Here is a 12,148-nt window from a genome sequence, read left to right as displayed (position 1 = left end):
TATATATATAGTGTTACATATATGTTTTTAAGATATGCATGGTCATATTCGATTTGTAATTTTTGATAATGATTTGCATATATCTTTTTATGTTTTTCACTCTGGATCTGCTTTGTATTTGATTAAGATTGCATCCATTTTTATATGTTGATATATATATGTAATATATCTTTTTTGATTTGGAATTATATTGTGGAATTAGATTTGTTAATCATAAAATATATCAAATCTGAAGGTTTTAATTCCAAGATTATATTTTTTTATAATGGACTTATATTGTTTCACTTTTGTCTGGTAATTATTTTTGAATTAATTGATACAATATGTTCCTAAAGTAACCTCTATATTGGAAATTGATTAAGATTACACAGATGAGTATGAGATTATTTATGCGAATTGTGTTCGGCCCAAAGGAAGACACAATTTGGCCAAGTAATAACATACATGTGATGATAAATAAGTAACAATTATAAAGTTTTTTTCCATGTGAATAATAGTCGGTCCAAAGAAAGATTACTGTTTGACAGAACTAATTGTTAATATTTGATCATTACATTGAGAGTACCACTTGCAAGTTAATTTATGTGTCCAAAGACTAGAAATTAATGTTGTGCTAGGTATCTTGTGATGAGTCTATTATGTGAACATGTCTTGTTTTATATATATTACCTGACTTGTTTATTTAAATGGTTGCAATACTTATGGTTTGTTGCACTGAGTGGTGACTGGTTGCATTATTAAGGTGTTGCTATTGTTGAAGCATTGTTTCCATTTGGACAATGTTTCCTGTCATGTATAAAATAATAATATCTTTTTATGGAAAATTTAAAAGGGCTGGAATTCGAAATGCAGTCCTTGTGATTCGAATGATTCAATGCTACCAATAGGCTATAATAGATATATGTATTTATTGTGGATATAAATAATATAAGTTTTGGATTAAATGTTGAATCAAACTCAACTAAATGATTTTTATTTTGAAAAATAAAATTGTTTGACATTTTAAGTGAACCTATTAAACAAAAAGTAGGCAATGTGACATCTTTTATGTGAATTATTTGAAATAAATGTCAAATACTAGTGCATATATGTATCTATGCAAGTATTAATCAGCTCAAAGGAAGATTATTATTTGGCCGGATTATATACACACATATGATGGTAAACATGTGATTATTTTAAAGTTGCATATATGAATGATAAACCAGTCCAAAGAAGGGTTTATTATTTGGCATGTATTATGATTAATGTTTGACCATTACAAGCAAGAGTATCATTAGTGATTGATATGAAATATTAAGCCAATTGTATGTTTGCATTTTATGCGAATAGTGATCGGCCCAAAGCAAGATTACTATTTGGTCCAAATTACAAATATGCTTGTAGGAATAAATATGTGATAATCATATGGCTTTCTATGTAAATAATAAGTCGGTCCAAAGAAAGGTTTATTGTTTGACAGAAGTGATTATTAATGTTTGATTACTACATTGAGTGTACCACTTACAAGTTAATATTTTTGTCCAAAGACTGAATATTAATATTGTGCTAGGTAACTCGTGATGTATCACATCATCATTTGAATTTAAGTATTAAAGTTGAATGTGACTTTAATTGCAAGAATAATTACAATTTGTTTTGTTCTTTTACTAGTGCTGCAAATATTTCTACTCAAATTAAGAGTATCCCATTGCTGAATGGGACAAACTTTATGGTCTATAAGGAATCTGTAGAAAGTATTTTTGGCTGTATGGATTTAGATCTGGCACTTCAGGTGGAGAAATTCATTTCTACTCTGGACATCCTCGTTGAGGTTAAAAATGAGAAATTGGAACACTCTAAACGACCGTGTCTAATGATCATAAAACGCTTTATTCCAGGAGCTTTTCAGGGCTCTATTTATGAGGGTTAGAGTGCAAGGAAGTTCCTTGAAGAAATAGAAACATACTTTGCCAAAAATGAAAAGGCGGAGATGAATAGTTTTTTTAGCTAAACTCATGTCCATGAAGTATAAAGGCAAAGGGAATATAAGGGAGTACATTATGGAGGTGTCTAATCTCGCATAAAAACTCAAGTAACTTAAGTTAGAGCTTGGTGATGACTTGTTCTTGCACTTGGTTTTGATCTCGCTTACTGCACACTTTGGGCCATTCAAAGTGAGTTATAACACTCTGAAGGAAAAATAGTCTCTCAATGAGTTTATATCTCAATGTGTGCAAGATAAAGAGAGGCTGAAGAGGGATAAGACTGAAAATACTCATTTGGCTATGACTTCTCAGAATAAGAAAAGAAAGAACAATAAGGATGTTGCGAAATGGTTATTTGTACTTTCCTCATAAAATGTGGAACTGTTCTGCAATACACTATACTAGGAAAACCTGGCATGAAGAGTATTGCTGAGCAATGAAACCGAAATCTTAGGGATATGGTGAGAAGTATGACTAGTCATTCTTCTTTGCAGAGTTTCATTGGGGGAAAGCTTTAAAGATAACAGTTTACATCCTTAATAGAATGTCAAGTAAAACAGTTAACAAAACCCCCTGTAAGCTTTGGACTAATAAAAGACCAAGCTTAACACACTTAAATTTTGGGGTTGTCCAGCTGATGCGCGACCTTATAGGCCGCATGAAAGAAAATTGGACTCAAGAACAATTAGCTGCTATTTTATTGGCTATACTGAACGCTCTTGAGGCTATAAATTATATGAACCCACTTCAAGACTTTTTTTTATGAGAAGGGAAATGCAAGATTTCTTGACGAAGTTGATTTTGGGAAGGAAGAGAACATAAAAAATGTTGTCTTTGAGGAAGAATCTGTCACTAATTGTGAACAAGTTCTTGTGCCTATTACCATTCAAGAAAAAACTTCGATAATAGTAGATAATGTTCAGAATATTGTTCCTGGCCATATTCTTGAACAAGACAACAATGAGGTTCTCCCTCAAGTAGCTATAGAACAAATTCAACAACCTCAAGAAGTAGAAATGTCATTAAGGAGATCCACTAGAGAGAGGAGAAGTGCAATTCCTAATGATTATATTGTATTTCTTCAAGAACATGAGGATAACATCAGGTTAACAGAAGATGATCCATTGAACTTCTGTCATGAAAAGTTCTAACTCTCAAATGTGGATCGATGTCATGAAAGATGAGATGAAGTTTATGCATGATAATGACTTTGGGATCTTGTCGAATTACCTGAAGGTGTGAAACCTATTGGTTGCAAATGGATATTTAAAGCCAATAGGGATTCGAAGGGCAATATTGACAGATATAAAGCTCGTCTAGTTGCTAAAGACTTCACTCAGAAAGAAGACATTTATTATAAAGAAACCTTCTCTCCAGTATCTTCGAAAGATTATTTTTGAATAATATTGACACTAGTAGCTCATTTTGATTTAGAGCTATATTATATGGATGTTAAGATTGCGTTTCTAAATGGTGACATTAAAAAAATGATCTATATGGTGCAAACATAAAACTTTGTGTCAGTTGACTCAAAGTCAATGGGATGCAAATTAAATAAATCCATATATGGCCTTAAACAAGCTTCTCGTGAATTGAATCATAAGTTTCATCAAGTTATCACCTCGTATGCTTTTGAGGCAAATAAAGTTGATGATTGTGTGTAGCACAGGTTAAGTAAGAGTAAATTTATATTCCTGGTATTATATGTCGATGATATACTGCTTGCGAGCAGTGATATGAGACTATTGCATGAGACCAAGAGATTTATAACAAAGAATTTCGAAATGAAAGATCTTGGGAAACTTCTTTTGTATTAGGTATTCAAATACTAAGAGATCACTCTCAAGGTATCCTAAGGTTGTCACAAGAAAGCTATATAGATAAAGTCCTAGATAGATTTGGCATGAAAGATAGTAAACTAGAGGGTACCCCTATAGCTAAGGGAGACAAGTTTAGTGTCGAACAGTGCCCCAAAATTGACCTTGAAAGATACAAGATGCAAAAGATTCCTTATGCATCTGTAGTAGGAAGTCTAATGTATGCTCAAGTTTGCACACGTCCCAACATAGCGTTTGTCGTGAGAGTTGTTGCGAGATATTTGAGCAATCATGTAATGCATCACTGGAAGAAAATCGAACGTGTTATGCGTTACTTAAAGAGAACAAAGGAGTACATGCTCACTTATCAGAGGACTGGAAATTTATAGATCATTGGGTACTCTGACTCCATTCTTGGGTGTCTAGACAATAGACACACCACCTTTGAATATGTGTTTTCTTGGCTGAAAGTGTTATCTCTTGGAAGTCTGCTAAACAGACGCTCATAGCTCCTTCAACCATGGTTTCGAAGTTCATGGTTTGTTTTGAAACATCAGACCATGACATATGGTTGCAATTTTTTGTCAGTGGCTTACGTGTGGTTGATGGTACTAAAAGACCACCGAGAATTTATTGTGACAATAAGTTCGCGATCCTTTACTACAACAATAATAAGAGTTCTACAAGTCAAATTTAATTGACATCAAGTTTTTGGTTGTTAAAGATACCTTAGTTCATTGGAAGTCTATATGTTTTATGATTTACTTTGGACGTCATATATAGTTTTATGCATAATAAAGTTGATGATTTATTATTCTACTTTGAACTTATGTATTGTAACTATTGTGTTGCAATTAAGGACTTTGGATTTATCTTACTAAAGAATAAAGAATGACCAGTTGGAAATAGACATGTTTAAGATCACATTGCATGAAATTTCCGTGTCACTCATTCATATTTGATCTATGTCATTTAGTATATTGGTATAATGATCATCATGATCGAGTCACGTTTGAATATGATAAAGGCCACAGTGGTTCCATAGTTTATATATGAGATGAACTAGATTGTATTAAGGAGAAGTCTAAATATAAATAGCATATAAATGCGTGCCTAAAGAATATGTGATATAATTGTTTCAGGAAAAATATGAAGCCCAAGTGGGAGATTGTTAGAAATTCATAATTTCTAATTTAGGTGGACATCATATATTTAATACAATTATATTGGCTATTTATTTTGGGTTACAAAATAAGTGATCTAATTTCTGATAACCCATAGAACTTCTAAAATTGATAATGGATATAAGCTTAATGAGTGAATACTCAAACAATTGACCTATAGGGGATAATGAGAACCCTATAAGTTAACTCATAAGGAACGGTTATGGTCCCCAATACACCAAATCATCACAAATAGTTTTCACATCTTCCCATCAGAGACAAAACGAAGGTCCCAAAATGAATTAAGGATTTGGTTGAGGAAGACCATCATACCAAAACTCTCTCAAAAGGTATATCAAATGAGTAGATCAGAGAACATAGATTCATGTATGACTTTCTATCATTGTTTTATATTATGTGTGAGAATCATGAGATTCAAACTCTTACGATTGATATTTCACCAATCATCAGGAAATATCTAACAATTGATAGTATAAAAGTTCTTACAATATGAGTGAATATATTATTTTCTCTATCAATTAATACAAAAACTTAAATTCATTCAAAATTGAATAGTAATAAATACAATGACCATAGATTCAACTAATATACTCATTATCATGCGGTATGATATAAAAATTATATCAAGCATGCAACTAAATTGATGAAACTAGAAAAATATGGTCAAAACTAGTCACATCGTATAAGTGAAAACTAATTTGTGCAAGAAAGTTTTCCATATTTTGTCAAAATAACATTTGAACCTTGAACCCCATTGTTTGCAAATAATAATATTTATGCTTCTAAATTTATTAATACAATGTATAATTAATTTTTATGCAGATTAGTTAGTATGTTTAATTATGAAACCGAGAACATGTGGTTGCTTGGTTGCACCAGCAACATCAAGAGTCACCAAAGCATGGCCACACGAATTTGTTCTTTGATTTTTGTTCCATCCCGGTCATAATCAGACAATTAACCATGAGTCTCAAACATAACGTCCATTTCCCTGCCTAACCTCTCTTGTCCGCCTTAAGTAGGTTCCCCCGTGGTAGAAACTATAAGAGCTCCCGACATAGCATTAACTGCTCATGACATAGCATTTAATGTTCATGGCCTAGCATTTAATGCGCCTCTGACCCACCATTTAATGCACCCCTTACCCACCTTCAATGTCAGATAACAGACTGCCTGCCACGCCGCCTGAACATTCTGCCTGTCCCCGAAAATTCGCGCAGAGCAGATTCGTAGGACAAGAAAGGACGATCTGAGTATGTTCCTTATGTCTGTTAGATGCTGACCAATGGCCAGATGCCAACTCAACATTCACTACGCTCTATAAATAGGAGACCACACATGGAGTATAATTAACTCTCATTCCTTCATTCATTCATTGCTACACTTCTTGCTCTAACCTTTCTCTTATTTACTCCCCTTCTCTCTCTAGAATACATTACTGCCTTGATTGTCGGAGAACCTTTTCAGGTACCTCCCCGGCGGGTCCAGACGATTATCCGACCAAGTCTGCTACTCTCCTACATGTTCTCGATCATTCATCATCAGCTCTCGACCATCCGTCCTCCATTATTGATCATCCAGTCCCAACAACAAAGAACATTGGTGCCGTCTGTGACTTACCTACAACATGGTGACCACCCGTAACCAAGCTCAACCACTTAGCCATGCAGAACCACTCAACCCGAATCACAATACCCCTTCCATTGAACGTTGAACACTAGTGCAACCATCTCACCAGGCTAGCCAAAGTCATCCCCCAAACACCATCCTAGAAGCACCCACTACCCAATAACTCCTCCACATGATACAAACCCAAGGCCAAATTATCCAGTAACAAGCCCAACTACTAGCCGAGTTGCGCCAACATCGACCAGAACCCAGTAATGGACCTTCACGGCCAATTGCCGATGAACACTCCACTAAATCCACTGAAGCCTCTAGGATAGTAGCCCCCCAAACACAAAAACCACTCACATAACTCACCCCCCGACCATAGCTCCTCACGAGCAAGACATCCTTTCACCGAAACCATTATGTCTTCACCACTCCCAAAACAACTTACCCAAACAAACAACATCGAACAATACGACGGAACAAGTGACACACGAGATCATCTGGATACCTTTGAGGCCTCAATGCATTTCCATGGGGCCACCGACCCCATCATGTGTCGAGCATTTTCCGTTACTCTGAAACGGGCTGCCCTACAATGGTTTACCCGGCTTGCACTGAACAGTATCGACCAATGGGCCACTCTCGCCAATGGATTCAACATCCGCTTCACAGTAAGCAAAGAGAAATCTCACTCTTCCTACACCATGTCCGGTATACGACAGAAATCACATGAACCCCTCTGAGCTTACCTAGACAAATTCAACTCAATAGCCATGAAGGTTCGCACCCTGAGCCCGGAGGTGGCTGTGTATATCTTGGTGACAGACTTGTAGGATGGCCTCTTCATGCAAGAATTGGCTAAATATTCAAACCTCACAATGGAAGAACTCTGATCTAAGGCTCAATAATTCATCAATATAGAAGAAACCCATCCTAACCGCCCACCCACCGACCATAGAGAATACCAACTCCCCTCATGGGAAACCAAACGCCCAAAAACACACGAACACCCTCGAGATGATCCACACCGACATCCCAAAAAACCCAAATACCCCTCTTACCCCCCCCCCCCCTCAATGGCAATCGAACCAAAATTTTGCAAGAAGTTATGGCCGCCCATTTAGTCCAGCTCCCCAAACCCAATCCAAGCAGGAGATTAGGGACCCAAGACCGCTACAAATATTGTGACTTCCACACCTTCTTTGGCCATGTAATAGAAGAGTGTACCCAACTGAGGGACACTATCGAAGACATGATCCAGGTCGGGCATCTCCGGAAATTTATAGCCCGGGCCCTCCAAGAACGACAACCACCTCTTCGTCGTTCCAACCCTCCTTAGAGACGCCCCCCAAACAATCAACATGAACGTCCTCCGAACAGTGACCAGAAAGACCAATATCGCTCCAACAATAGGCGACAATGGAGCCCAGTGGACATCAACACCATATCCGGCGGATTCGCTGCTAGTGGTACATCCAGGTCAGCCCAAAAAAGATATGTCCGAGAGACAATGCATTCAACTGTCTAAAAACCTCGCCAATATCAGGGCCACTAGGCATCACCTTCGATCTCCTTCAAAGACCGTGATTATGAAGGCGTCATCCATGGTCATGACGATCCCCTCGTCATCACCGCCAAAATGAATAATAAAAAGGTGGTACGTTCGTTTGTTGACCAAGGCAGTTCGGTGGACACCATGTTTCAAGACCTGTTCAAAAAAATGGAACTCATAGACAAAGACCCGTTGCCATATGATGGACAGCTTGTTGGTTTCATTAGACAAGGAATCAACCCCTAGGGCTATGTTGATATATGGCTGACTGTCGGAGAATACCCTCTGACTCGGACAATTCAAGAAAAGTTCTCGGTCATCGATTTTGTCTCGGCCTACAAGGCCATACTCGATCGACCAACGCTCAACCATCTCGAAGCAATAATCTCCACTCCACACCTCTGCATGAAGTTTCTCTTATCTAACCTCCGGGCATGCACGATTAGGGGAGATCAACATAGCGCAAGAAGTTGCTATCAGACGAGTCTTCGACCAAATCAAACTTCAACACGAGCACCACCCCCCAAGAAAAAACAATGGGGCGTGCACCTGGCAAAGTTAGATGTCAGGGCAGATACAGAAGACCTACGACCTCAGCCAGAGGGAGAAAAAAATTCCCTTCAACTTGGTCCTTTGAAAGAAAATCTAGTGTATATCGGTCGTACTCTCGATGAAGCTCAGAGATCAAAACTGATCAAATGTCTGAAGACCAACAAAGATTTTTTGCCTGGTTCGCTGCGAATATACCCAGAATAGACCCATCTGTTGCTTGCCACCGCCTCACGAGAAATCCAGGAGCGCGATCGGTGGCCCAGAAGAAAAGAAAGATGGGCGCCGACAGAGCAACCGAGGTAACTCAAAAGATCTCAGAATTACTAGAGGTCGACTTCACCCGAGAAATAGCATACACCACTTGGTTTTCAAATGTCGTGCTGGTCAAAAAATCATCGGGGAAGTGGCAGATGTGTGTGGATTATACAGACTTGAACAAAGTGTGCCCAAAGGATCCATACCCCCTTCGAACATCGATCATCTCGTTCACAATTCTTCCGGGTATTAGTTTCTGTCATTTATGGAAGCTTATTCAGGGTATAACCAGATTCCCATGTACCCCCTAGAACAAGACAAGACCACATTCATTACACCCAAGGCGGCTTACTATTATACGGTCATGCCGTTCGGTTTGAAAAATGCGGGGGCTACATACTAGAGGATGATGAACACTATTTTCGGAGATCAAATTGGAAAGAACATGGAAGTCTACATGGACGATATGATCACCAAGAGTTTGCCAACGGAGGATCATGTGAGTATCCTAAATGTTGTCTACGGCCGACTACACAAGTTTAATATGCACCTCAACCCGGAAAAGTGTACATTCAGATTCGAAGCCGACAAGTTTTTAGGATTTCTGTTTACAAGCCAGGGTATTGAAGCCAACCCAACAAAATGCTAAGTAGTCATCAACATGCATAACCCAAGATCAGTTAAGGAAGTTCAGCAACTTAATGGGCGATTGGCGGCCTTGGTCAGATTCCTTCCAACATCCGCCAAGCATTCCCTCCCATTGTTCCAACTCCTCAAAAAGAGCAATAACTTTACTTGGTCGGAGGATTGCGAATCAACTTTCCAAATTTTCAAACAATACCTGGCTACCCCTCCCATGCTTTCAAAGCCTGCACCCGCCGAGACACTATACGTCTACTTGGTAGTAATAGACGGGGCCGTACCCATCACCAGCAAGGCATTACAAGGCCCATAGCTCAGGTATCGGAAGTTAGAAAAGGTCACATACGCCCTCTTGGTGGCAACAAGACGACTGCGACAGTATTTTCAGTCCCATCTGGTGGTGGTCAGAACTAATGAGCCTATCCGCTAGATTTTGCACAAGCCTGAGCTGGACGAGCGGATGACCTCCTGGTCTATGGAACTATCCTAATTTGATATACGGTACAAACCCACAATGGCTATCAAAAGCCAAGTCGTGTCTGACTTTGTTGCCTAATTGACCACACAACCAGGTAGTTCCGAGCAAATATGGACCATATATGTTTACGGTTCATCCAACCCTCGGGGTAGCGGAGTAGGGGTTTTGTTGGATAACGGCCAGGGGATGACCATTGAACACTCGTTGACCTTCACCTTTCCCACATCAAATAACCAAGCAAAATATGTAGCATGCATTGTCGGTTTGTAGTTGGCCAGAGAAGTCGGGGCTGAGAAAGTCTCCATCTGCAATGATTCCTAACTTGTAGTCTCTCATATTACAGGGGCCTATCAGATAAAAGACGTGTTACTCGGAAAATACCTAGCCAAGGTTAAGGAGTTTATGGGCAAGTTCGAAACGACCTCTATACAACATGTCCCAAAGGAACAGAATATCCAGGCTGCCATTCTGTCCAAACTAGCAAGCACGAAGAGCCCAGGTAACAACAGGTCAGTAATTCAAGGGACAATCCTATAGCCCAATGTCATGGTTGTCGAGCAAGCACAGATCCCAAACGAATGGACCGACCCAATCATCAGGTACTTACCCAACAACGATCTACCAGCTGATCAGAAAGATAGACAGAGATTCCTCAGGTATAGTTCACGGTTCACCATGGTACAAGGTTGCTTGTACCGCCGGGGCTTTTCTACTCCCATGCTCAAATGCCTCGGCCCTTATAGGGCTCAGTACCTCCTTCAAGAAATCCACGAAGGGAGTTGCGATCACCACCCCGGCGCAACATCACTCACTAAAAAGATACTCCAGGATGGGTATTATTGGCTAACCATGGACAAAGACGCCTCCGAATTCACTATGAAGTGCACACCCTGCCAATTGTTTGCCGACCTCCACAAGGGCCCTTTAAGAGTTGACAACGACAATGACCCCATGCCCATTCTGCAGATGGAGTATGGATATTTTGGGACCATTTCCACTAGCAACCGGACAACTTAAATTTCTGATAGTGGCGATCGACTACTTCACTAAATGGATTGAAGCTGAACCTCTGTCCAACATCATGACAACCAACATCCAGAAGTTCACTTGGAGAAATATCATAACAAGGTTTGGGATACCTGCTGTAGTAGACATTGACAACGAAACTCAGTTTTATGACCGGAAGTTCAAAGAACTGCTGACAGGCCTCCACATCAAACAACACTTCACTTCATTTGAACATCCTCAGAAAAATGGTCAGGCAGAAGTGGCCAACAAAGTCCTCCTCCGTGGGATAAAAAGAAGACTGCAAGAAGTTAAAGGAGCCTGACCGGAACAGTTGCATCATGTCATCTAGGCTTACCATACAACTCCTCACTCCACCATAGGGGAATCTCCTTTCAACCTTACTCACGGGTCAGAGGCTATGATCCCAGTAGAGATCGGTGAACCCACCTGGCGAACATCACACTTCGACGAAGCCACCAATTCGACCATCTTAAGGCACAACTTAGACTGGATCGAAGAGAAGAGGGACCGAGCCAGAATCAGAGAAACTATCGTCAAACAGAGAGCCACCGAGAAATACAACCGAACGGTAGTACCGCGAGACTTTGAAACAAATAGTTTAGTACTCAAGAGAGCTGACATCGAAAAAACAAAAGGCAAACTGGCACCTAATTGGGAAGGACTGTACCGGGTAACTAGCAAGACTAGCAAAGGGGCGTACAAACTCGAAGACCTAGCAAAGAAGAAAATCCCTCGTACTAGGAATGCGACAAATCTTCGACAATTTTATGCTTAACAATGCAAACCCCGTGCCAAACCTTTATAGGACTGAGCAAAATAATGTAACTGAATCCCACTTATATGTTAACGAGGTATTATTCAGATGTCTTTTCCAAGTTCTTTTAGTCGTCAGCAATACACCCCTCAGAGGCGTGGGCCAGTCCCCCTCTGATGGCAGTTCAAATTCGCCAACCCAAGTCAGGACCAAGTCCTTTTAGTTGCCAGCAATACACCCCTCAGAGGCGTGGGCCAGTCCCCCTCTAACGGCGGTTCAAATTCGCCAACCCAAGCCAGGACCA

General features: G+C 39.6%; 1 protein-coding gene across 1 annotated transcript; it reads left to right on the top strand.

Moving 5' to 3' along the window:
- On the top strand, positions 8,833 to 11,865 carry LOC109330824. The gene is made up of 5 exons (XM_019565101.1): positions 8,833 to 9,223; positions 10,405 to 10,570; positions 10,661 to 10,942; positions 11,028 to 11,322; positions 11,419 to 11,865. Exons 1-5 carry the CDS (start codon positions 8,833 to 8,835, stop codon positions 11,863 to 11,865), a joined length of 1,581 nt encoding a protein of 526 aa, XP_019420646.1.

This window comes from Lupinus angustifolius, chromosome LG17, assembly GCF_001865875.1.
Source record: "Lupinus angustifolius cultivar Tanjil chromosome LG17, LupAngTanjil_v1.0, whole genome shotgun sequence".
NCBI lineage: Eukaryota > Viridiplantae > Streptophyta > Magnoliopsida > Fabales > Fabaceae > Lupinus > Lupinus angustifolius.
The sequence above is the reverse complement of the archived record's forward strand: the minus strand, read 5'-3'. Positions and strand labels throughout refer to the sequence as shown.